At 48.8% G+C, this 27,550-nt stretch overlaps 1 protein-coding gene across 1 annotated transcript in view; it reads right to left on the bottom strand.

Annotated features, from left to right (window-relative positions):
• Positions 1–27,550, bottom strand: part of CSMD2 (CUB and Sushi multiple domains 2) — a 579,057-nt gene that overhangs the window by 39,700 nt on the left and 511,807 nt on the right. The window contains exons 50-57 of the mRNA XM_054012126.1: positions 23,186–23,371; positions 22,113–22,307; positions 20,327–20,500; positions 19,703–19,876; positions 14,644–14,817; positions 12,964–13,152; positions 8,984–9,157; positions 5,400–5,582 (exon numbers count right to left, since the gene is read on the bottom strand). Of these exons, the coding sequence (XP_053868101.1) occupies positions 5,400–5,582; positions 8,984–9,157; positions 12,964–13,152; positions 14,644–14,817; positions 19,703–19,876; positions 20,327–20,500; positions 22,113–22,307; positions 23,186–23,371 (1,449 nt within the window). The remainder of the gene's footprint in view (positions 1–5,399; positions 5,583–8,983; positions 9,158–12,963; positions 13,153–14,643; positions 14,818–19,702; positions 19,877–20,326; positions 20,501–22,112; positions 22,308–23,185; positions 23,372–27,550) is intronic.

The following is a 27,550-nucleotide window of genomic DNA, read 5'->3' on the forward strand; positions in this document are numbered from 1 at the left end:
CATTTCTGTTTACTTAAACTGGCAAACACCAGCGAGGGTCCTGCCTCATTCTGGCTGCGGATTTTGTTTAATTCATCTGGCGCGATAATAAACATGCTAAAAGCAAATGTTCCATTCAGCTTTTCAAGGAAGGAGGAGAAACTATAAAGCTTAACGGCAACTAACAATGCAATTGCAGCGTCTATTGTGCAGGAGAGCAAGTGATTTTTGTTTTGTTCCCCCGGCCCTTCATTCCTTAGCGCTGTGCATGGAGAGATGGACGGAGAAGAAAGCAGGGGGAGGGAGGGGAGCTTGTAAATTTGCATGTACATTTTAAAACTTGCTGGAAATTAAAGCTAAATGGGGCTTGAAAGCTGAGATTTTAGAAAGCCTGGAAAGCTGGTTCTACTGGAAATGATGCGGCCTCTGCTGTCTAACACAGTCAGCAGCGCTGAGGCGTTCCAGCCGCTACCGATAATTGACTCGTTTGATCTCAATCCATTTGTACCTTATGAAAAAATGATTGTGGGCTTTTTAAAAATAATTCCTCCTCTTTCTTGTTTGACTTCTAGAGCAGTTGAAAGGCACCTGACAGCTCAAGGTAATAAAGCCCCTTTCCTTACCCAGCTGGGCACTCAGAAGATCTGGATTCGGTTCCTGCCTCTGCCACACCCCTTCTCCGTGACCTTGGGTGAGTCACTTTGGTCCTGATTCAGCAAAACACTTATTTTAAGTTAAGCACATGCTTAAATTCCGTGGTCTTCAGAGTGAACCATGTGCCCCAGTGCTTTGTTGGACTGGGATATCACCTCTTTCTGCTGCAGTTTTCCTACTTTTTCCCCGCCCGGTCTATTTAGATGGTAAGACCTGTAGTGCAGGGATGGACTTGTCTTACGTGTCCGTACAGCACCTGGTACAATGGGGTCCTGATCCCAGCCGGGGCCTCTAGGGACTATAAACAACTTGCTCCCACATCACCGGGCAGGGACAACAGACGATTCTGCCCAGCGCAGCACCTGCAGTGAGCTGGCGCACCCTTGCTTTGCAGGGGGCAAGATGGCAGCTTGATCTCTGTCCCCTTTCATTTCTCAGCCTCTCTGGCAACATTAACAAGGGTGGTAATTAATCAACAGTGCTTTTTTTGTGCCGCAGACCTTGGTCTACTCAAGAACAGACAGAGCTCCTCCATGCCCATTTTGCACCGCGGCTAACAGAAGGGAACGATTTTCACTCGCTGGGCAGGGTCGAACTGAGGCCCTGCAGGCTCCTCCTGACTTGATTATGTTTTCTGTTCCTAGCCGCCGAGCATGAGGTGTGAGTCAGAGACAGACAATGCCCTACAGAGGCGCTGAATGGCTGCGTTGGCATGCTGGAGCTCTGCCACGCCAATGCTGAATGGGGCTCCCATGGAGAGGTCCATACATTCAAATGGGCTAATTCAGAAATATGGAAGGGGAGATGCAATTTAGCAGGTTTTTAAATATGATTAGCCCCAATTTAGGGATATGGAACATATTAATCACTCTGATTCAGATCACGCCTTGGAGACCTCTAATCACCAGGTTTTAACGAGTCGGGGAATATGGAATTTGGGTGCTGGGGTATTCTCCCTCCTCCCGTCCAAAAATATATAGATGACTCCTGGCTCTGGGAGTTCTTCTTGGACCTGAGCTTATTTACGGCGGGTCTGCTGAACCCGATCCAAGAGTTATGCCTTTGATGAAGTTGCAATTACCTACAGACATATGAGCGGCTGGGTCGGAACAAGCTTTTCAATAGGATTTCATTAGTCTGGGAACGTGGTTACTACTGAGAAACCATGATCACATTCTGCAGAAGCTAAAAAAGCCCGGCGCTGTGTGTGGTTTCTAAAGCAGACCAATCAGCTAGTGACATGTAGAGTATGCGGGCCACAGATGTCAACGTTTGGGCTTCGATGCAGCAAAGTAGTTAAGCACACGCTTAGCTTTAAGGCACATCAGAGGGACTGAAGCATGCATTTAAGCCCACCCCATTTCTGTAAAGCAGGGAAGTCTGTGTTTATGTCCCATCGACGCCAATAGGTCTTAAGAACATGCTCTACGTTAAGGATGTGCATTGCCAAATCAGGTCCTTGGTGACTAAAGTCAAGCACCTAAATAAGAGGCCTGACTTGCAGAGGAGTTGAGCACCTGTAGCTTCTGTTCAGTATAGTGCTTAAATATGGATTCACGCCCCATTAGGCATTGAAAGTTTTGGCCTTACCCACTACATGTATATCCTTAGCTAAAACCATATACAGCTGATTAGGGTCCAAAGAGATTTTTTTTGGGGGGGGGGGAGGAATTGAGCTGGGGACAGTACCTTCAGCAGTGATGGAGGCAGGCACCATGCCTGGATATGGCCTGCTGGCTTCAGGGACACTGACGGAAACAGAGCAAAGAACAAGATTTGTTTCACTTGCCTGTGCTCTTCTCCCAAGTGCAACCTGGTGGATAGTGGGTTGGGGCCAGGGTTTGGCCCCCATCCTGCCCAAACATGCCTGTCTGGGTAGATAATTGCTGCCAGCTGCACTGGCTGCCCCTGTGGGGGTACACGGGGATGCGAGAAAGGACTTTGCCACCTGCTTTCCACCTCTACCAAAATGCACATGCCTGGGGCCAACCACAGCGAGCGCTGCTGGTTAAAACCCCATCCCCGTGCAGCGTGGGACAAAAATGACCGTGCACATGGCTGTAACAGTGGCTGTGGGCATGCCAGGCTGGGAAGCAGAGTCAGCATTGTGGGCTCAGTTCTCAAACCCTGGGTTCAAAGCCTGACTTACAGCTGAAGCACCAGTGAGCCAGTGGCCTAGGTCTCCGATCAGCCTATGTCCCAAACACCATGCCTTCCCCTGCACCATTTGGCACAACTGAGAGTCTGCTCAGTAGAGACAGGTCTGGAGTAGCCGGGGGAGGGGCACTGGGGAGTCCGACTGGCCTGGCAGAGGGGCTGCAAGTCAGGGCATCAGCAGCGTTGCATGTGGCGAGCCCCGCACTGGAACAGGAAGGGGTGCTGCGGATTAGGACCGGGACGCTCTGGCAGAGCTGCGTTGGTTCAGGGGGAGGCGGGGTCTTGAATGGCTGGCTGTGCTGCAGGTCGGGATGGAGAAGATGTGAAATAACGGCAGGTGAAGAGCTTGCATAACTCTGCTTGTGCTGCCTCAGTGCTGTCAGTCCTCACTCCTGCCTGCCTTACATGTACTCGCAACATTAAAAGAAAAAGATGGAAATCCCTGCTCCAGAAAGTCAAATCTAAGACTCACAGAGTGCAGCCCCACAGATACCTGACCCTGTTTGCACCTTGCCGTGAATCCAAACAACAGAGACACAGTGCACGACTCCACACTGAGAATGACTTGCCTATTTCGGTTGGCGAGCCTAACACTAAACCACCACATTATAGGAATAATGTTACTATTATTCATAAAGCTGTGATTCAAAACTAAAATATCCCCACTGCATCCTAGTGCCTTTTGAATTCGAGGGGTTATTGATCCCATATTAATATATACAGCCCCTGCTGATCCCCTCCACCAACCCCCCCCCCCAAAAAAGGGGAAAGAAAAAATAATGCCCCTCCCGCCCGAAGGCCTCAGTAAATTAATAAATGTGACGCGGTGTCTTCGATCAAGGGCTGCATCAATCTGGAATACATTTCCAATTCATTTAAACTCTCTCCGAGCTCTTGGCTTTCAAATCAGCTGAGGAGAAGGACTTGCGCAGGTCTCCTTGCTCATCGGTTTCTTGCCTAGTTTGGAGCTTTTGTTCCTTCTCGGATTGATTTTTAAACACTTCTGTAATAGCAACAGGCAGCACAGTGGCTCGCAGGAGCTGGCCCGGGGTTTATCAGGTTGGATTAGGGTTTTTTTATTCTTTTTCTTCAAACAACATAAAAGGGAATTTTTAAAATAAAAAATGTTTATTAGGATTTTAATTTGTGTTATGCACCGCTGTGTCATGTAACTTATTCATGCATGCACCAGCTCTGGCTTTCACAAAGGTTCCAGGCAAGGAAAGTTTCCCTTTTTGCTGAATTTTCTCCCCCGAACTGGTATTTAATCCATTGGTGGCCCCGGATTTGGAGATTCTAAGCCCAGAAGGAACCATTATGACCATCTAGTCTGACTCCTGGATAGCTCAGACCAGAGAATTCCACCCAGCCATTCCTGCACCCAACCCAATAACTGGTGAGGTGGGAACACCGTCAGGGCCGGCTCCAGGGTTTTGTAAAAAGCAACAGAGGGTCCTGTGGCACCTTTGAGACTAACAGAAGTACTGGGAGCATAAGCTTTCGTGGGTAAGAACCTCACTTCTTCAGATGACTTTTCCTCGTTCCAGCCTCAGATGCTGAAATGAACCCAGCCATCGTGGGGCCCCAGTGAGACCACTGCATGAGGCCTGGCAGATCCAGGTTGGACACAGCACAGAGACATGTGCCCCCCACCCCTTTTCTACTGGGACATGGAACATGGGGGATGAGACCTGCAGGTATTTGGAGGGTGCAAAAGTGTGAACCACTGTCCCCTCAAAGGTTGGCAGGAAACCCTGCAGTAAGCTAATAAAACAGGTGCCCCTCATGGTTTCTTGCCAGCTAGAGCAGTGGGGAGGTCAGCCGGGGGCTTTGGTACGCCTTCTGCCCCTCCTACACAGCAAGGCCGGGTGTAAGGCAGCCCTAATTATCTTGCTGTGATGGCTCCACTAAGTAGGGCACTACAACACCCAGGAGCCCCCTCCCTGCTGCACATCCCCGATCGCCTGGCCAGGCGAGGGGAAAAGTCCTGCACCAGAAAGTAACTGGGCTCCGGCTGGATGCGGCGGCTGCCTGGCGGCGGGGAGCTGCAGAGAAGCTGAATGCAAAGGGGGATCTCCAGGCAGAGGATGCAGAGCCAAGTGCGGACCAGGCTGTGAATGCCGTACAGGTCAGCAGGGTGCAGGTCCGTGTGGGACCTTACCGTGCAGGGAACCATTGCAGAGAGGCCCCAGAGAGACACCGTAACGGAGTCTGACCTGGAAACCCACAAGCTCCTATTTGCTTGAACAGAGTCTGGACTGGAGAGGACGCCTGAGGCTCTAGGCCCGGACTCTACACTGGACGGCTCCTGGGACCCAGACATTTCTTGCTATGGCTCACTTTGAACTGTAACTGTTTCAGCCTCTGTACCTAGGGTATTTGTAACCTTTCCCTTTCCTGACAAGCTTAGTAAAATACCCTGGCCCTTCGCCATGTGTCTGAGTGGTTACTGGGACCCATCAGGACTAGCCCTCACAAGGCCTCACCAATGAGGCAACCACGGTGCTTGCCTCTGAGCTGTGGTACATGGGGCACATAACAGCACCATAAGGGGTGTGGCGTACTCCACGTTCCCCTGGAGAGACAGCCCGCGAGCAGGGGAGCGGTACCTTCGCACTCCGGCTGCGTGCCGCTCCAGGAGCCGTTGGCATGGCAGGTCCTCTCCGACGAACCCCGGAGGGTGTAGCCTGGTTCGCAGCTGAACCGAACCACGCTGTCCACACCAAACTCGCTGCCCAGCCTGATGCCGTGCGAAGGGATCCCTGGGTCACCACACGTTCCCTGGCTGCCTCCTGCCGAGCGGAGAAAAACACTTTGTCAGCAACAGCCAGGGGCAGCAGTGCAGGCGTCGGTCCTGGCCCATCTTCTCCCCAGCGGCAGAGAGGAGTTACCTGTGCTACACAAGCAGCTACCATAGAGTAGCCAGTCTAGACGCTGCATCCTTTCATTAACCTTCTAGTTATCCGCTGGGATCATGAAGCCATAGTTATTGGAGCCTCATAGATTTTAAGGTGGGAAGGGACCACTGTGATCTTTAAACCTCATCTCCTCCACAGTGCCGGCCATAGAATTTCTCTTGGTAGGGGGGAAACCACCTATTAACCCATCCACTCCCTCTCCCTGCCGTCCCAGGGACGGATGTCTTCCAATGTTCTGCCCAGTGGGTTTGCTCTAAATACCCCTAAATGATAAGCCTTCCACCCTTCCCTTGGGAGACTAAACACAGCCCGAGAGATCTCACAGCCACTACGTTTTTTCTCTTATAGCCAGCCTGAATTTTCTCCCTCAGTTTCACCCCTCTGTTCCTGGTGACTTCCTTGGGGACCAAGCAGCAGAATTACATAGCGGGCCAGGGAGCTCCAAGTTCCCCTCACCCATTGGTGATGTGGGGGTGGGGTGTCTCTAAATCTGCTCTCCCACAAGTCAGCCGAGCCTTGAAACGTGGTGGTTGTTGCAGCCGAGCCTTGAAACATGGTGGCTGGCATGGCATGTTTCATTATACCGCACACATCACTGTAGTAAGTGGGGAGGGTGAAATTCACCCGGTGGGGAAAGCCAGCAAAGTCCGAATTTAGCTCTTGTGCTGACCTTCTGCACAGGTGGTTATTTCAACCCATGTGTCTACTGTCTTGGGAAGCTCATTGCTTTTTAAGCACTTGCAAAAGAGGTCCCATGCCTCCCGAATCTCCAGAAAGAAACCTAGACAGATGCAGAGACTTTCTGCAGCAGCTGCTTAGGCAGCAAGAGGTTTGTTTGCCAGCATCAGACAGGCGGATGGTTCCCCTCCAAGCAGAAATGATGAGATGCTCAAAGCCTCCCGCCCCAACCCTGTTATCCTTGCAGAGCAAGGAGCTGTTAGCTTTGCAGCACAGACGCGCTAGGAACCCAGCCGAGAAACATCCGCTTGCAGAAATCACTAGCGCTCAGCACTGCTGGCGGAAAGTTAGGGGGACATGAAGAGAGAGGCAGCAGAAGAGGTTGCCTTGCAGGGATTCTTTGAGAACATGTCTCCCCACATGCCAGGCTCATGCCAAGTCTGACTGTTATCAGCTCTCTCTGCTAATGATCTCTGTAAACACACCAGCCCCAATCCAGGGAGCAATATTTCACTCCTACAGTTAGAGCTCCCAGGCCCTCTGTGCTTTGCTACGGTAATGAGCTTTGCGGCATTGTGTCGGATGTAAAAAATAATGAAGACATTTGTCATCCAGGAAAACACTTGTTTTTAAAAGGGTGGCGGGAATCCCTCTCTCTGGCCTCACTGTTCTCCTCTGCGGGCGACTTATTCCAAAATGGCTTGTTCTGATTTGCTAAAGCCACTGTCGCAATTAACGAGCTGCCTGCACATGGCAAAAACCTTTGCATTGGAAACAGCCTCAACTGGATTCTGGCCTCTATGCATCGCTCTGGGCTGCAAAGGTTGGCCCCGGAGAATTTCCCCAGGGCAGGAGCAGTGTAGGGGTGGCATAGATGGCCCTATGCTGCCTTCAGTGTAGGGGAGTGCTTGGGGCAGGAGGTGGCATGCTGGACAATGGAGAATCAGGCCCTTAACTGATGTTTGAATTGCTGATTATTAAAGAGCAAGCACAAGACAAAAGGTCCGATTTCCCATCACCTTGGTTCTTATTTGCACCAGTACAAGTTGAGTTTGGTGTGAAAAAGTAGCAAATCAGAATCGTTGGCTGACACGTACCAGTGGTCACATTTCACACCCTCTTTGCAGGGCTAGGAATGACTCACAGAGGGTGCAAGGAAGCCGGGAGGGGTAGCGGGGAGGAAGTCAGGTCCCAAGTGGTTTGGAGTTTGTTGCAGGGGGTGGGGTTTTCAAAGGCACATGGCACTGGCCTAACTCTGTTCTCTCTGAAGTCACCAGCAGATCTCCCATCCCACTGGTGTCAACAGGAGCAGAGTTAGGCTAAAGCTGAAGGCTTTTTAAAAAAATGGATATGAATTAAAGAAGAACCTTTCCAAGTGCCATAAAACACCAAGCAAATCACAAATTGTTCTGTACATATGTCCTCAGAGAGGTTGAAATTGCCTCTTAATATTTCCCCCCTTTTAAGTGCAGGTTAAACTTGGTCAAGTGGAGCTGCTAGGTCTAAAGTGGCAAAATTAAAAATTAACCACTTCCTCCTATTGCCTCTGCTCTAGCTAGAGTCCCATCTCCTTCGTGCCTTGCTCTCAAGGGAATGGAAGACTGCATGGGGTGGGAGTGGAGTTTTACACAGCTCGGGCAGTTTTTCAGTTCCATCGGGGAGGGAATCCGCTGATTTTGTGATGGAAGAGACTTGGATGTGGGTGAGGAACAAGACTGGAACAAGGATGGATTCGCCCTACTCCAGATTCTCATCATCACATGTGATGTTTGCTTATCAGGACATTTCTCAACCTGTGAGGGGAGAAACCCCACTCTGGTCCAGAGTTTCAGAATAGCTCAGCTCTCAGGGAGGCACCAAGATGGGTGGCCAGAGCTTCAAAAAATCTGCCTGTGTTGAGATGGGAGCTGAGGGTTCTTGTAAATCTATCACTTATTTTGACACCTGAGCGCTTTAAAATATATAGGCCTGATTGCCGGCGATGAGCACTTGGAAATCGGTTACCGTGCGTCTATCCCTGCCCGTCGTGGATACGGGACATCCCATGTATCTACGCCTTATCCAAAGTGATGTGCGGTACACGGGACAGCGCTGCTGCACGGAGCAACAGCTCAGGTGTGAAGCCTGAGATAGGAGCATCGGACTTATCTGAATGCCCGAGAGAGAGAAAGGGAGAATCTGAAGTTACATTGTGAGGAGCAATTTGTGAGGATGAAACCTCCCCCCAAATCAATGCTCTTCACAGAAGCACAATAGGAACCACTGAATAGCAAAGAGCAGGCTGCAGTCTTGACTGTGCCGTGTTATTTGTTATGTTTAGAGCATTCGCTGCAATGATTTATTCATCCTGTGCCACGGGACAAAGTTTACTCTTTATCGGCACCCACTGTCCAAGGTGCTGGAGGCTGGACCGCTGAGCTCCAGCTGGGCTTTCCAAGTCCTGCAGGATCCAGATCCCTCCTTTGTTCAGAATAATATAGATCTGAGAGGCCTCGTGGCTTCTCTTCTCCAGCTGGAGGCCGGGTGGAAGGGTGGTGGACTGTGAAGAAGCAAAGGGTCATCGCACTAACCCTGACCAAGTCTCCTGGCCTTCTCACCTGAGCAGTGAGGGAGGGAGCCACTCCAGTGCCCGTCCAGCTGGCACATACGAGTGGAGTTGCCAATCAGACTCCGCTTCCCCAGGCAGCTATAGCGGACGACAGACCCTACCGTGTACCTATCGCCTGAGATCTGGGAGTGGGGCGGGGAGCCGGGATGGCCACAGGAAACCACTGAAACAAAGAGAACAACATTATGGCTTGCGTTACTATCTAACTGCAGGGGACGAGCGTTCAAAAGGAAGGTGCAATGGGTGCAGCTGCAAAACACTCCCCTTTTGCACCCACAAAGTGGAATTTGCAGACACAGAGCAACCAACAGTTATGGGCCAGACCCCTCAGTCGGTGTAAATCAGCATAGCTCCATTGACTTAGAGTCATAGAGTCCTAGACGTTAAGGTCAGAAGGGACCATTATGATCGTCTAGTCCAACCTCCTGCACAACGCAGGCCACAGAATCTCACCCACTCACTCCCACAACAAACCCCTAACCTATGTCTGAACCACTGAAGTCCTCAAATCATGGTTTAAAGACTTCAACAGAGCCTCATCAGTTTACACGAGTTGAGGATCTGGTGCTAAGTGACCTTAGCATGAACTGCTCATTGAAATCTTGCATACCCTTACTCCCTACTCAGCGGAGCTGGCACAAGAGTCAGGCATCACTGCAGTGCTCGAAATAGAGTTGCAATGGTGCACAAACCTTGCATTGGTCCCCGGGGTGGATTTCACCAGGGCTGGTCATTTAAACATTTGCACAGGGGCTGTCCCAGGTCTGTGCATGCAAATACCCAAATGCACACGCAAACAAGGATGTCCCAGGCATGCACTTTGCACGTTCCCGTGAACATCCATCCCCTATTAAAAATGAATATTTACACACACACACACACACACACACACACACACGCACATATCCCTTGGCAGTGTGGGATTCTGTCAACACATAGCCGTATTAGATGCAATGTCACACCTGATGAAATTACTTTGGCAGCTTGTAAGAACCGCTCACCCTATGATTGCTAGTAAAAACATTGTTAACAATAATTAATTGGTTTATTTAGCTTAGCTATTAGGGTAGATGAAGCTTGGCTGTTCACAAACAAGCTGACAGCTCTAAAGGCGATTAAATATGATCTGATCAAAAAGAATCTTAATGTGAGGGCCACATGCCATTAGGATTTCTGAAGGGAATTATCAGCAATGGATGCATTTCCCCTTTCTGTGTAGGTGGAATGCATGATACTTCAAGAAAAAGAAAAGGGTGCGGATGTTTATATACAGTACGTGAGCACTGAGAGCTGTGACTAAAACCAAGGCCTTTTTCAAAAGAAATGAGTTTGAGAGCTAATAAACTCGTACTGTAACTAACAGTTCAATAATGGATACTCCAGCAGACACATCTAAGCTAAAAATCTGTGACCGTATTGGGGGTTGTAAAGCATTTGTACAGACAGTCGGAACAAATTTCTTCCATTGTGCTAGATTTTGCTGTGGTAGATTTCACTTATTGTATCAGAATCCCTCTTCTGCCCCTTACAGAACAGGGTTTTTTTCCTTCTCTAAAATACTCACTAGCCAAAATGCTCAAACCTGGGTTACCTGATGGCAAGGTTCCTGGGTCTACATTTTAAAAAGTGAGTAACGAGTACAGGTTACTAAATAAAACTGGCCTGATTTTCAAAGGTGGTGAAAACACCCATAAAATCCTCTGAAGTCAATGGAAGCTGTAGGTGCTCAATGTTTTTAAAACACAAGACCTTGTTTATTTAGCTGCTTGAGGTACCCAGGTATGAGCGGGTTGGCTCTTTGATTTGAGTGCCTGTAGATTCTAAGGATGTGGTTATCACTTGTCAATTTCCCATGGCTTGTGCAGCGTGCTTGTAGATGTCAGATGGTGGCATGCTGGTAACAAAGGAAAAGAAAATGTGCCAAAAAACTAGTTTTTATGAGTTGGTGTAAAAAGGACAAATAAATTAAGTAATTAAAAAAAAAAAAGATTGAGGCTTTGGAACAGCTCAGCTGAATGACACTTAAGCGGCTAGGTAGGAGATTTGATTGTCCCCCTCCATTTCTGACGGTTTGACCTATTTGTCCTGCAAGGTACAACTTCTGAACAGCAGATGCACCAATTGCAAGTAAAAGAAATCCTAATGATTTTATTCTTGAAGAAGGAATGTAAACACGAAAATCAATAACCATCGCTTATCTGGAGCTAGTGTGTTTCCCTTTCACCTCACTTGCCCCCTGTCCCTACCACATCACCTTTCTTCCTTGTTAAGTGCTTTCATGGAAAATTGACTGGATCCACTGAGGAGACTTTAACTGAAAGGTTATGTCTAGCTGTGCAGGAAGTGAGCACATCCATAGAGAGGTTCTGCTTTCTCTATCTGCCTGAGCAGCTATATAATTTGCAATCACCTTTGCCGGGTTATAATGATACATTTGCTGCTTTGGATTTTCTGTTGGGGACCATTAGGTGCATGGTGAATTATGCCATTTTCTCAGGGCCTAATCCAATGCCCATTGCAATCAGTGGAAGGACTCTGCAGTCAGGCTCCAAGTGCAGTGTGACTTAGTTGCTAGAGTACTGGGTGGGGACTCAGAAGACATGGGTTCTATTCCTGGTTCTGCTGCTGGGTGACCTCGGGCAAGTCACTTTGCCCTTCTGTGCCTCAGTTTCCCCATCTGTAAGAAGGGGAGAGTGATACTGACCTCCTGTAAAGTGCTTTGAGATCTATTGATGAAAAGCATTATGGAAGAGCTAGGTATTACGAGTCCAGCGTCCCCAGCTGCCTGACTAGTATGAACTTCCTGTACTGTATTACAGATCTTGTATCTATCTATCTATGGGTTTTGTACACTGCCTCTCCCCCACTGTACCTAAGCACATAGGACTGGATGATGCTGTGCTACTTGAAATTTGTCACTGTTGTTATAAAATGTTTTTCTTACATGGTGTCTCATCCTGTCTGGTTCCAAACACCAATCTTTGGGATTATATGGGTCCACACTTGGTTGGGGCTCAGAGTTCTTGGGTCTAATATACTTTTAAGGTGACAGCAGTGTGTGTGTGCGCACATGTGAGCTATAAAGCACTCATAAGCAATAACCCACCCCAGGGTGCATTACCTAGGTTGCCCCCTAGGCATGCCTCACCAGACAGAAAGAGCAGGGTACTTAGAGCCCAAACTGCCCATCCTGCCGTGTATTCAAATGGTTGTTTTGATCAGTTCTGAGCGGTGTGGCTACTGGCTCAAAATCACACAGCTCAGAGCTCCCATCTCCTAAATCAGACTGCTCCCTTAACCCAAGCCTTGGCACAGAATCTCCCATCTCTTTTCACTGTGCCTTTACGTATAAACATCTGTAACTAACTTAAAGGCAGCAAGCATTAAGGTTACTTTAAGGGGGAAAAAATCTACAGCAAGAGTCAAGAGGTGAGTCCTCGGGAACATGCAGTTTGCAAAAGAGTAAGAGCAATGAAGGTGTTTATTTTGATACTGAACTGACGTTGCCTTTCTCCAAAGACATGTGAGCGAGTGGGTGGGTGGAAGTTCGAATGTGTACGAGCTGTGCTAAATCTGCTGTGGCTAATTACACGCTGCCTTGCTATAAATTCCCTGTGTGAGATCTACTGGACGCTTCTCTTCGCCATCTACAATATTGTCACTGAAGCGGAATGGGGTCAGGAATCCAAACTCAAAGGTGTCTGCATTTCATTGGTGGGTGAAAGGATCCCTACCTAATCTAATCTCTCCCTAGACCATATTTTTCCCTTCTAGGGGCACCCTCCAAAGCCCGGTGAAGTGGATAGGAAGACAAACATTGATTCCAATGGGCTTTGGGTCAAACCTTGTAGGCATCATTCAGCTAAAGAGAGATGTAAACCCTTTGGGATGAAAGGCTGCAATGGATCATTTGAGTATGACTTCTTTAGCAATGCCCTAAACAAAAGGGTTAGGCTCTGAACAACTTACAAAGACACTGTGGGAGGGACCGGTCCCAAGTGCCATCCCCCTGACAGGAAAGTACATGTGTGCCCAATAAGTAATATCCATGGCTGCATTGATATGAGACAGTTGTTCCAAAGCTGAATCTGTGAGGACCACTTGGCTGCACTTGACGGATGCTGTTTTCCAGGTGCCCGGGGTCAGTACAGTTTACAACTGCAAACAAATAACAGAAAACAAAAATACAAAACACAGGGTGTAACAAAGAACAAAGGACTCTCTAAAACAAGGAGGAAAAGGGGAAGAAATCTCAAGTCACACATTCCGCAGTTTGGGTTCTTTCTTTTTTCCGTCTTTAAAAAAAAAAAATCAAACAAAATAATTGGATTCAAAAGAAGAGATCATCTTCTGGGCCCGATCCTGCCATGTGACGTGCGGAGACAGAGCCTCGCTGATTGGCTCACTGCAGGATCGGGCAGTTAGCGGGCAGGTGAGAAGAGCTGACTTTGCCATTGACCAGACAGCAGTAGGGACAGAGATAAGTGCCTTGACGGAGTATAGAGGAACGGAGTGCAGGGATGGGGAGGGTAGGAGGGAATTTGGTAAGTGAACTTTAATGCTAATACTGAAGGAGGCAGGAAGCCCTGGAAATGAGAGGGAAGAGAGGTTAGCATATGGGAACATGACTGAGTGTTTCTGGGTCAGATCCTCAGCTGGTATGGATTGGCGTATCCCCACTGACTTCAATGGAGCCTGTCCTGATTGAGACCAGCTGCAGATGTGGCCCAGTGATTGTTTTGTTCTTATTAGCAATCACACGTCAATCGATTGGAAGGTGGTGGGGAAGGGGGTGAAGCCTCAGCATTGGGATCAGCTCTGGGGTGAGTAGGGGCAGTGCCCCTGAACTCGGGGTGGGGTGGGGCGGGGGAGGGGTTTTATCCTCTTATGCCACATAGGAATGTTTGGCCTTCAAACATCACTCTTATGTTCCCACTCAGCTGCAAACTCTGCTTTACGCTGACTCATGATGGCATCTAACTGGATTTCAGGAACCAGGAGTAACCAAGGACGTTGCACAGAGAGAAACAAAGTCCAACTCATCTTGATCACAGGGTGCGGCATTTGCACCGTTCCTTCATCAGCAAAACCCCCATCGTATCCTCTCTGTGCTTCCCACTTACCCTCCCCTGCTACCTTAATAGCACCATGGCAGCTGAAGGAATGACTGAGCAGGAAAAACAAAACACAGCCCCAGTCTGCAAGGGTTTTTCCCTGGGCCAGAGTCGCAGCTGGTGAAAACTGGTGACGTTCCACCCACGTCAACAGACTAACGTGACACTGAAAGCGACAGAGCGGGGCAGATTTACACCAGTGGAAGATCTGGCCCAGGGTTTGTAACTAGAAATCAAAAAGTTCACGATGAAAATAGAAGAGGAGTCCCCTGTTTGGGGCTCTGCCCCGTGAATGGAACATACCCTTCTTCTACCGCCATTTCCCACACGGCCCCTCTGATGCACCCAAGTGCTTGAAGAGGGGGAAGTCGAGCTGCTGCTATTCCATTGTCACAACCCCATTATGCTGCAAACCTGAAGGCATTTCTGATCCTTGGACTATAGCTCTAGCCACCATCTACCCCTTCCAGCACATTCATACGCTCTAGGCCTCAACCCCAGTGGTCGAATGAGGGCCAGGGGGAAGATGACTTACTGCGGCAGGTGGGCAGGGAGTTGCTCCACTGGCCGTTCGCCAGGCACTGTGACTGGGATGCCCCTTCCAAGTGGTACCCGATGTTGCAGACGAACTTGGACACGTCGTTCAGGTTGAACTGGCTGCCCTGTGTCAGGCCGTTGGCTGGGTTGCCCGGGTGACCGCAAGTGATGGCTACAATCAGAAAGCGGAGACATTACCGCTGCGGCCCTCGTGGCTGCAGAAAGTGAGCCTTCTGCCTGGAAGGACAGTTCTCAAGGAATACGGTCACCAAGAAAATACCACCGTATACCACAACAGCCGCCCTTAGCATCGAGGGCCATGTCTTTGGAACCACACTGATTTACACCAGCTGGGGGTCTCTCCCTGTGTTGCTACTGCTGGGGGCATTTCCTAAGGGAGATCAGCACTCAATTCCCACTGTATTTCACGGTGATTTGGGCAGCTAATGCCCCTAGGCTCCTCTGAAAATCCCAGCCATTATTATTCATTCATTCACCGAGCACCCACAGATGTGCTAGGCACCACCCAGACATTCAAAGCCATGAGGCCTGATTCTTCTCTCACTCACCCTGATGTAAATCAGAAGTTACCCCATTGAAGTCCATGGAGTCACGCTGGGTGGGAGGGAGGAAGGGGAGAGGAAATAGATTTAACAGTAAGAAGGAAATCAGGTTCCTGGTACCTAGCTCAAAGAGCGCACAACCCAAACGGCATGAGATGAGAGAGAGGAACACAAGCCCTCCTGCTTCAGGGTGTAAATCAGCTTTTAACTGATGGGGGTTAGGAAGAAACCCATCAGCAGATTGTCCCAGAATGTCTACTGCAGGATTTTCTCACACCTTCCTCTGAAGCAACTAGGACTGACCACTGTCAGAGACAGGATGCTGGGCTAAATGGACCGGGGGTTTGACCCAGTGTGGGATGCTTATGTTCTGAAGACAATGCGAGGGGTAGGGTGGGGACAAAGAGACACAACAAAAGGATTATGTGGACAACCAGTAGAGACAGTGCTTGGATTTAATATAGGCTTGGTTGGCTCATACCTGGTTGACCCTCTCCCCCCCCTGACAGAATCATGGTTGGCTCATGGCTGGTTGCCCCCCCTCCTACAGAAACAGGTCTTAAAGAAAGATTTAAAGCCATAGCAACCCTACTGCACGGAGTAAAGTTGGGGACCTTTACTCCAGAGTACAGCAGTATTTTCGGTTTGCAAAAGAAGCTTGAGGATTTTCAGCTAAGAGCCTTCTGGCCACGTTAAGAATATGGCATCCTTGGATAGTCAATAAGGAAGCAACACTGATTGGAGGACATAGGAATTGCCATGGTGGAGCAGACTGATAATCCATTATTAGAAGTCCAGTGTTTTGTCTCCAACAGCAGCTGTGCCAAATGCTACAGAGGAAGGTGAGAAAAAATAATATACCTGCTCAATTGGGCAAGACTATACCATGGGGAGAGAAATTTCTTCCAGACTCTTGCTGGTGACTAGTTTAGGCCTTGAAGCATGAAGATTGATAACCTTTTGGTAATACACAAAGCAGATGTCAGGCTCTCTCCAAGGTACCCATGAGTCACCATTAGGGTCCTATTATAGTGTGTGACAAAGTTCCTCCTCTATCTTGGTGGGTCCTGCGCTTATCGGCGGATTTATTTTCCTCAGAGATTCACCATGTGGGTTGGGAAACAGCCCAGAGACCTTCCCCTCTGGAAGAACCCACAGTCCAGGTAACTGGGTGGTTTGGGGGGAACCCGGGCCCGCCCTCTACTCCGGGTTCCAGCCCAGGGCCCTGTGGACTGCAGCTGTCTATAGTGCCTCCTGTAACAGCTGCATGACAGCTACAACTCCCTGGGCTACTTCCCCATTGTCTCCTCCAAACACCTTCCTTAGTCTCACCACAGGACCTTCCTCCTGGTGTCTGATAACGCTTGTGCTCCTCAGTCCTCCAGCAGCACACCCTCTCACTCTCAGCTCCTTGCGCCTCTTGCTCCCAGCTCCTCACACTCACACCACAAACTGAAGTGAGCTCCTTTTTAAAACCCAGGTGCCCTGATTAGCCTGCCTTAATTGATTCTAGCAGCTTCTTCTTAATTGGCTCCAGGTGTCCTAATTAGCCTGCCTGCCTTAACTGGTTCTAGCAGGTTCCTGATTCCTCTAGTGCAGCCCCTGCTCTGGTCACTCAGGGAACAGAAAACTACTCATCCAGTGACCAGTATATTTGCCCTCTACCAGACTCCTCTACCCCACTGGTCTGGGTCTGGCACAAGTGGTTGTGAACTAGGTGGTGGATTCTTTGTCAACATAAAAAGGAGAGATTTTGCCCCAGATCCCTAAGTGGCCCCCTCAAGGATTGAACTCACAACCCTGGGTTTAGCAGGCCAATGCTCAAACCAGTCTCTTTAGACTGCACCCATCACAAATTCAAGTTCATACATAGCTTAGCAACTGTTGTGGAGCAGGTTTAAGAAAAGAAACATTAACAAGGCAGGGAATTCTGATGGGATAACACAATGCCCTGCTTCTATATAAATAATGACACAGCCTCCAGGCATCTATTTTCAAAACCCAACAATGCTCCGTTTTAATTACTTGAAATGCACGTTACCCCAAAGGACTGCTGTAGTTTTAATTACTTCGAGGCCATCGTTGAATATCGGGCCCCTGCTTAGGATGCTCAGAATCCAGGAGCAGCCAAAAAAGGAGATGAAGCTAAGCTAAGCAACTGGAAGTCCTGGTAAGGCCCCTGCGTTTGAAAGGCAGGTCACCAGTGCGAAGTGCATTGATGCAGTCAAGCAGTGGGACCTGCTTCATTCTAATGGGCTGGGCGTACAGACCTTCTGTTGGATTCGTTCCATGAGAGACCAACTGATCCATGAAAAGGCATGTGCTTTACAAATGCTGTGGTTTAATTAATCTAACTGGCTGAAGGTGTGGTTTGAAAATTCCCACCAGCCAATAACGGTTGGCTGCCCAGCAGTCTGACTTACTGACCCGGGCTCATTACTCACCGAGCGGGCTAAATGTGTTTTCTGCGTCTCATTGTGGGTCACAGATGGCTAGTAAAGAAGAACCAAAATCTTGCCTCTAAACACTCTCACTCTTTGGGTTTATTTGGAATCTGGTATCAGAGTCTGAGCCCAATTTTCATCTGATCTTTATCCTCATAACAGAATGAAGGAAAACCCTGGGTGCAAACGGCCCTGAATTTTGGAGCATCCATAAAGTTTTGCAGATGGAGCCCAGCGCTAACAATGAGACTTGCGTCTGTATTATTTATGGTTTTGCAGGGCATCTGCTGGCTGCTCTGTATCTTGCTCTGAAATGGATGTTGCTATCGCATCTGAGCGCATAAAGCTACAGCACAGACAGGTGAGGTTGGAAGCAAACAACCGGCAAACCAGGATATGAAATATATGGACTGCGTCATCTGTTGATGGGAAGATATTAACATCATCGTCAGAAATCCAGTGAGTTATTTAATTAGCTTATTTACTGAAAAGAAACCTTGCATTTTAGGCAAGGTGACTCCTAAAAATGCATCACGGGATAGGGACTAATTTTCCTCTCACTAACACCTGTGTAAATCAGGAGTGACTCCACTGATGTCTATAAAGTTGCTCAGGTGTAAATGAGGTGAGAATCAGTATTTTGAGCCAGATTCTGGCCTCAGGTCTAAATCCAAACTAGCTTCATACATTTTAAGGCCAGAATGGGCCATTACGATGTTGTCTCCTGCAACACACAGGTCCAGAGAATGTCACCTGGTCACTCCCACATCCATACCAATATCCTCTAATTCAACCACAAGTTATCTTTTAGGCAGATATCCACCCTGGCCATGAAGGTTTTTCTATCTGACTTCAATACAGTTTCTCCAGTTTGATATCAGTGGAACTAAGATCGGAATATGGAATGGTATTATTCCATTCCAATGTACCTCCCAGGACATCGTCCTCTAGCACAGACACAAGTGCAGCAACTTCATAAGCTCTCATCAGTTAAAAATATATGAAGAAAAATAAAATAAACCCAAGAAAAAGGCAAGAGGGTTTGTGGATCTGACACTGAAATGTGTACAGAAAATCAATGGTCAATATTTCAAATCTTACCACTCACGCTACACATACAAAGTATTCTCTTGCACATTCAGGTGAGATATTCGTGCACACAAGCACTCATTTTGCATTCACAATAGTTGCAGGCACCTGAAGGAGGCAACACACCATGGCAATTTGTGAATATCTGGCCACAGTATTTTAGCAAGGGGAAATTCTTTGTGCAGTAGGGATCTCTTGAACAGATGGTAGATTAGAGGCACAAAATCAACAGGGGGACAGCTCATGAGAAAGCCCATAAATCACAAGTTAGCAAAATGAGGATGCTTGCCTACACAGTTTGCCAGTCCTATTTTGTTCCCAGCATGGTGGCTGAAATCACCCTAGCTCTTCGGAACGCCCTGAGAATTAATTTGTTTGCTTCCAATTCAGGGCATCTTTTGGAAACCTGATTACATTTTATTCTCTCCCTTTTGGAAATGAGTTTTAATGCTTGTGAAAGGTGCCAGATTCACAGCCCTGGAGGCTGTTGCTTGGCTAAGGAGAGGACAAGCGGTACAGAACGGGCTGCAGCCAACGTTCCTCATCCATGTGTCTCAACTTTGAGCCGGAAGGACCGCCTGCAGGCATGAGGTGGCAAGTATCCTCCATGCTGACTCAACTCCTTGGCAATGCAGCTGAGGCTACCAACACACCAGTATCAGTTCAGAGGGGAAGGGGGGATGGTTTTATTGTAGGCGATAGGATCAAGACTGAGATTATCTTCCCAACCCACAGTCATTAATACAGGCCTAGCTGGCAATCATTTCTCACTAGGGCTGAAACCTCGACTGATCACCTAGATGCAAAATGCTCCCTCCCCAACCAGTCCTTCCTTGCTTGTTCAAGTGCCTTTTCCCCCAGTTGCTCTCTCAGTCTCTGAACTCCTAGATGAACAATGCCCTGACACTTCCGCCTCTGTCCCTTCAATAGCAGGGCTAAATAAACCTGACAACATACTTACGCACACAGACAGGAGTCTTTCCAGACCAGTGATGGTCCTGCTGGCAGATCCTCACAGACATCCCAATGAGGCGAAAGCCGGGGTTGCACTGGTACACCACGCTGCCTCGGTAGTTGTAGTTCTCCCCGTTGATCTGCCCATTGACGATGGGGTTGGGTACGCCGCAGTGCCCGGCTGGAGGGGGCACACAAGGGGATCCTTTCAGAACTGTGCGCACGCAGGGGCCGGTGGCAACCAAGCAAAGGACTTCCCATTTCCGGATATGGGGTCTGACCCGGGGCCAATGGGTGTCTTTCCACTGACAGGAATGTGCTCTGGGGTCAGGCCCGGGGGCATTTCCTAAGAGGGTGAAGAGGCCTAGCCCCCACAATAGTAAACAAAATAGCAACAAATAAAAATAATGTCTCACTTTTATAAACCTCTTTCATCTTCCCAATCCAAAGCTTGTTACACTCTTTGATCAGCTGAGCCTCAAATCCCCTTTAAACACGTGCTTAAACCCCTTTGAATTCAGTGGGAGTGGGACTTAAGCACATGCATAAATTCTTGAATTGGGGTTCTGGGCTCTCATTCCTTTGTGAAACATAATTCATCACTTTACACAGATATCGCTCCAGCACCTACCCAAACATTTCACTTCAGTTCCACTCCAAAGCCCATTAGCCATGCATTCCCGTACACGCGATCCCACCAGGGTATAGCCAGTATTGCAGGAGAAGATGGCCGTCGCGCCGTAGATGGTTAAAATCCCAATCCTGTTCCCATTGGGAGGCGTTGGCAGGTCTCCACAGGAGATAACTGAAAGAGATCCCAAAGCATGCAGTAAGGAAGAACGGCTGGGGGAATGCTTTGGAATGCAATGTAGTCTGTGGAACCAATTGTCACAAATTATTACGGAGGCCAAGAACTTATCAGAATTGAAAAAAGAGGATTAGATGTTTACATGGCTAATGAGACCATCCACAGTTACATGACACAAGATGAAAACATATGAGGTATAAACCCTCATGCTTCAGGACATAAGCCAAACTCTAACTGATGGGGATCAGGAAGAAACATCCCCTATGAACTGGTATTTCCAGAATTGTCCAGTATGGGATTTCTACAGGATCTGGCAATGGTCAAAGTCAGAGACAGCATACTGGACTAGACAGTCTGATGCACATTGGCAATCTCTGTATTTTTGTATTTCAGATGCCTTTTGGGAAGATATACAGAGGTAGTTGGGTGACATTTAATGGCCTGACATATACAGGAAGTCAGGCTAGAAGATCTAATGGTCCCTTATGGGCTTAAACTCTATGAATCTATGAATATTCGGGCAGCCTGAGTTCTAAAAAAACTATGAAGTTGACATCAGAAGTATGACCCCAGAGACTTCCATATTTATTCTCTTCCAGTGACTGCCAGATCTGCTTAAAAGTCACAAAGATATATTCCAGGGAACGTGCCCAAAGTTTGGATGACCCTCCAAACTTCCCCAGTGATTGGGGGGAAGTGTGGCTCCAAAGTTTAATTATCACGAGCTGTAGACTGAGATCCCGCCCACAAAGTTCAGATCTGACCCTCTTCAAGCTTTCTGTCTGGGGAGTCTGTAATAGTTTCAAACTCAACATGAGATTTGAGGATTGAGCTGGGTTCTTTCTGCCCCTTTTCTTGCCACCAAGATTCTGCAATTGGAACTTAGCTAACAATGCTCCCGATGAGGCAGAATGGGAGCTGACTCACTCCCAGAACAGGTTGAGCCCTGAAATGCCAACAAGAGCAAAACCTTGCATCTGCCAGTGAAGTCGGCAGCTGCATCTCCAGACACAAAGGTTGAGTAAAAGTGACATTTCGGAGGAGTAATTTTTCTGTCTCTATCTGCACTTAAGGAGAGAAAAAGACCTTTTACAAAGGAAAGATCTAAAACACAGCAGTTGCATCAGACCAGACAGGATGCCTGGAGGAGTCACTTAATTCATTTGGCAAGAGCGTTTTGATTTACAGATCAACACAGTTTACCCTTGTGAACTTGGCATTTGTGTCAGATTGGAAGCTCAGGTTGGATTTTCAAGTGGGATTTTTGTTTGTTTGTTTTAAATGCAAACTTCACTATGGCACTAGTGGCAGCTGACAGGCTGGGATCTGACAGCAAAGGATGGACAACTGCATTTGGGTCCATGTAGAGCGGTTCCAATTAAATGAAGAAGCAGATCAACATGTGGCCCATCCCTTGCTCCAAGCTTCTTCTACCTGAGGAATTCGGCAGCACAGCAACTAAGACAGGGGTAAGGGTAGGGGTCGGTGTGTGTGTGCATGCAGGGGAGGGGGCTTGTGGGCTTGGTGGGGAGGGAAAACAGATTCCTCTGTGAGATGTTTAACACTGCAGTCTGCCCATGAATAGGCCACGGATATTTGCCATCCTTACTTTTACACGTTGGCATAGGGTCACCTATGCTCCACGTCCCATTGGCTTGGCACTTGATGACCCGCTGGCCCGTGTAGTAGTACCCAGGGTCACAGATCAGCATGAGCTGGGCGTCGTACTGGTACTGGGTCTCGTAAGTCAGCCTCCATCGGCCATGGTCCACCGTGATGCTGTTGATATCGGGGCAGGTGACGGCTGGACAGCCGCCACAACAGTGGGGGAGCAAGCGGGGGGGAAGCAGAAACACGGGAATTAATTAATGATTTTGCTTTGGGGCTCCTTCTGCCTTAGGGCTTGTAACAGGATGTGCTGGTCCTTTAAGGAAGGCTTTCCTGTTTCTGTTTACAGCCCAGAACCAGGAAACTCTGGGAGACATAGTTTCTAGGTTTGATGGGAGTTGGTGGCTTGGCAGCAATGGATGCTGGGAAGGGGAGAGAGGATGCCTGCTAAGAGAGAGGTCAGGGGAAAGGAAGCTCTTTCAAGTCTCGGTCCCCCTCTCCCAGCATGCATTGCTGCCAAGCCTACACTCCCAGGCATTATTCCTCTCAGAAGTGCCTTGTTCTGGGCTGAAACTGGACAGAGACTGTGCTGGGCCTGTAGCCTTCCTTAAAGGGCCACCGCACCCTCTTTTTACAGGGCTTCTTCTGACCTTTGCCTGAATATCTGATTTTAACCTCTGAACAGAGCTAATTACAAAACAGCCGGTGATAACCTGTGAAACACAGTGGGGTAGTGTTAGGGCTTTGCCACTCAGGGGCTGTCCAGAAGTTACATAAGGCATTAGGGGCGGGTCCTTAATTTTTCTGGTTTGTTTTGCTATTACAGAGTGTTACAAGGGGGCGGGTGGGTCTTGAAAAATCACCCCCCAAAATGTGCTGCGGAATTCACAAACAGCCCCTAGAGGGCGACATTGTAGCTCTCGCTCACATACACGTTCCATCCAGCAGAGGGGGCCGTGCTGCACATTTTAGAAGACCAGAAACAAAGCCATACATGTAACGTTCCCTTGGCTGGAGAGCCTTTCTAAATCACCTCGTGAATAAGGTGACCGGGCCCAGCTGGGGGCTACTCACCCACGCACTGTGGAGGGATATTGCTGTTACTCCACTGCCCTGTCTGCAGACACTCTGTGGTGGACTCCTCTGCGGCCTGCAGGTGGAATCCCTGGTTGCAATGATAGACAGCTTTGGTACCCACTGTGTACTCCTTGCCGAAGACGATTCCGTTCTTTGGGGCTCTGGGCACTCCACAGGAGATAGCTGGGGAAGGGGGAAAAATACTGCCCTCTGAGCTGAAATGTTGATATAGGTTAATTAATAGAACTGGGCCCACTCCAGGTGCCCCCACCGGTGGATATTCCAAGCCAGATCAAGGTTTCATAGCTCAGCCGTGATAGACTGAGTTAACTTCCCAGATCCAAGCCACTCCTCATTTTGAGATTTCTGAATCCAGATTCAAACCCAGAGCTGTGGCCCATCTCTAATAAACACAAAGGGCCAGATCCTCAGCTGATGTAAATGGGGGCAACTCCATTTTTTAAAGTCAATGGCGTTATGCCCCAACCTACGTTTTATATAGTGCCTATAAATACTAAATATATCACAAAGTGCTCCACAGTTTTAACAACAGAATTGCAAGACTAAATAAAAAAACGACCTTTGTATTTAGATCCTATAGCACCCCGGACCTCAAAATATATTCCTAACATCAATTAATTAAGCTGTCCGACACCCTGGGAGTACAGCTCAGGAGAATACAGAGAATTGTATGGTTTAGTTGTGGCAGAGGCAGGACTAAATTTAGAGTTACAGGCAAGAGGGAAAAAATGGTTGTCAGATGACAGGTGAAATTAGATGGAGCCAACAAAGTGGAGTGAGGCAGGGGGGCTGTTCCAGGTGACTGGAGCTGCAGAGGAGAAGGCTCTCGCACTGTTAGTGCTAAGACACTCGCTGTAGTAGCCAGAGGGAATGGTTTGGTGGTCAGCTCGGTGTCCAATAAACAGAGGTGCCAAAGAGTCTATTAACCCTTTCCATTCAAGGACTTGTGGGGCAGGATTCCACACCCTGAGTTAAGACAAGATACCTATCTTGAAGGGGGCACACCGATTCCTCTTGATTTCTCCAGGCAGAAAGGGACACCCATCCAAATTCTTCCCAATGGGGCCCTGTTTCCCTATGGGTCAGGTTCTTGAAGCATCAGGAAGAACAAACCAATCCAATCGTAGCTCCAGAACCTCTCGGCTCCCGGGATGAATAGGTCACCACGGACAAATGCATTCTGACTGGCCTCTGTCCCTACTGCTGTGTTTTGGAAAGGGACCCGCTCAGTGTCACAAAAATAACATTGTACACACACAGAACTGCAGGCTGGGGGACTTGCTGCTCTGTTCAACTGCACCACACCTAATGAGTGTGGGGAAAGCTCTCATTGAAAACCAGGAAGTAGGGACGGGGGGCAACATGGCTCCATCCCCATGTACTCCAGGTAACCCAGTTAACCTCATGATGACCACTTTACTACACTAAGCATAATGGATCGTTAGAGGTGAGGATGCCCTTGACAACTGGGTGCTACAGTGTTGAGAGCCCTTCCTCACCCTGCTAGTCTATCCCAACTGATTTCTGGGCACCCCTCTGCCCCCCGTAAAACAGGAGGCTGCAGGGATGGTGTCCCTAGCCTCTGTTTGCCAGAAGCTGGGAATGGCCACAGGGGATGGATCACTTGATGATTCCCTGTTCTGTTCATTCCCTCTGGGGCACCTGGCATTGGCCATTGTTGGAAGGCAGGATACTGGGCTAGATGGGCCGTTGGTCTGATCGAGTATGGCCATTCTCATGCAGTGTGGTGGGTTGGAGTTCAAGGCCCTGAAAATGTCTGGCTTAATGGGGCAGCAGGGAGAGAGAGAGCGTGGAGGGTTTGGCAAGGGGGCTGGTCCTAGGGGACAGAGAGGAGTGGACGCAGAAGCCTGTCACCGAAGCACAAGGCGGATTGCAATGCTTGTGTCAGCGCTCCGGGTTTTGTACAACATGCTGCATATCATGCTGACCTCTTCCCCTGCCCACAGAGCTGGAAAATTGGGCAAGCAGAAGCTGTCTTTCAATCCCCTTTTCCTCATCAGCATTCACAATGGCTGGAAAAGTGGCCCGGGGCTCGCCTCCAAAAATAACAAGTGGGTTCCCACCCCTCTCTTCTCGAGTCTGGGCTAAGACAGCAGCCGGTCCATTTGGACTGGTGAGTCACGGGCCCCGACTCAGAGCCCACCCGTCTGGACTGGCGTGGGATGGCAAACGGGAACGAAGAGCTTGTGTAATGTTACGCTGCCATTAGAAAGCAGCCAATGGAACCTCGCCGCAAAATGCCACCACAGGCTAGGGAGGTGGAAGAAGATAACAGGACATTTAGGAACGGCCGCTTTGGGGTGGACCCCTGCACCAAACAACGGCACACGTGGGTGTCTCTTTTTAAAAGAGTCTAAAGTGAATTTATTACTGGAGTGACCATACCTAGAGAAAGAGCTTCCTCTGCTCAGCCACTGCGTGGGCACACTCAATGCACCGTACAAAGGAGGGCTTGTAAAATGGGGAAACTGAGGCACAAAGGGGCACCGTGACTTCCCCAAGGTCAACCAGTGGCACAGCCATGACTAGAATCCCAATTTCCTGAATGCCACATCGGTGCTCTAGCCACTAGGTCACAGCGGCTGCATTCAAACTTCACCAGGATGGGACCCTTCTAGTGGTGAGAGGAGCATCCAGTCCTCCTCCTTCCTCCTCAACTGAGATGAAGGTCCTGGTGTGCTAGGTGCTGTACAAACACGCAGCGAGAGACAGCCTTAAAGGGGTTAAAAGCCACACAGACAAGACATGCAATGGGAGAGTATTGATCACCCCTACAGGTGGGGAACGAAAACACAGAGAGGTGACGTGGCTTGTGCAAGGTCCTACCCAAGGGAGTCTGGCAGAGCAAGTCACAGTCCAACACTTCAGCCTTCCTCTTATTCACCTTACAGGCCATGAAAGGTTGCAAAACTCAGAGCCAGTCAGGAGAGTGGACAGACCCATCTCATTTCATTCTGCACAGACTATTGGTGGCATGGCTTTCCACCCTTAGAGGTGCAAAGCGCTTTCCTCTCATTACCAGCGCTGGAGCCACTCAATGCTCCAGTCTGGAAAGCAATTAAGCAGCACCTAACGTAAGCTGGTCTTGCTCATACACGTGGGTAATCCAGCAACCTGGTATTAGCGGGATCAGGCATATCCCCGGTTGAAATGATAATCACACGTATGTCACTTCAGCGAGCTAAGGAGCTTGATGAATCTGGCTAGGAGACGGGGTGTCTAGACAACTTGCCCTGCTGAATACCAATTTCATTCAGAGGTGAAAGAAGATGGTGCTGGAAATTCGTATCATTGTTAGCTGTCAGTTTGTAATCACTTTTTGTCACCCATTATATCTGATCAAAGCAATTGAAGGGGTAACCACCAAGCCAATAGTTTTTCCTCTGGTGTCTACACACCCTGTCTGCCTCTCGGAGTCAAAGAGAAAGAGGAGAGACAAGGAGATGGTGGTGTTTAGGGACTTCGCCAAAAAGAAAACTCTCAGAAGTGAAAACACTAATGGACTGATCCAAAGCCCATTAAAGTCAGTGCAGGTACGTCTACACAGTAAAAAAAAACAACCACCATCCACGGTGGCGAGTTTCAGAGCCTGGGTCAGCTGGCTCGGGTTCGCACTTCAGGACAACAAACAGCAGTGTAGACATTCCCACTTGGGCTGAGCCCGGGCTCCAAGACCCAATCCCCTGGCTGGGTTTCAGGGCCCAGGCTCGTGCCCGAGCCCCAATACCCGCACTGCTATTTTTAGCTGCTGCGGGGTTTTGTTTCTTTGCGATGCAGACCTACCCTAAAAGTCTTTCTGTTGACTTCACAGGGCTTTGGAGCTGAGCTTTCGTGTTCCTGGAACCAGAGAGCGGAGACTGCTCCGTGCTTTATGCTGGTGCAGGGATCCTTTAGCACCAATGCCTTTTGCAAACCAGAGGACCTAGTGGCTGAGGCAAGGTACTGGACCTGAGCAGAACCAACTTCTGCCACAAGCCCCCAGCATGACACAAGGATTATCATCCCCATTTGGGGAAACTGAGGCACGGAGTGCTTAAGGCTGGGCTTTTCAAAGGGGCTGACGAGAACTGGGTGCCCAATTTCCATTGAAACTCCATGAGATTTGGACACACAATTCCCTAAATTTCCTTTGAAAACCTTCAACCTTAAGCTGGGTATCCCAGTTCCCCCATCTGTAAAATGGGGACTCCCACCCTTACTTGTCTATTTATGTTGTAAACTCTTGGGGGGTGAGCACTGTCTCCTGCTGTGTGTGCGCACAATGCCTGGCACAATGGGGCTCTAGGAGCTACAATACACACAATAAATACTATTGGAGAA

Source organism: Malaclemys terrapin, chromosome 22 (genome assembly GCF_027887155.1).
Source record: "Malaclemys terrapin pileata isolate rMalTer1 chromosome 22, rMalTer1.hap1, whole genome shotgun sequence".
Lineage (NCBI taxonomy): Eukaryota > Metazoa > Chordata > Testudines > Emydidae > Malaclemys > Malaclemys terrapin.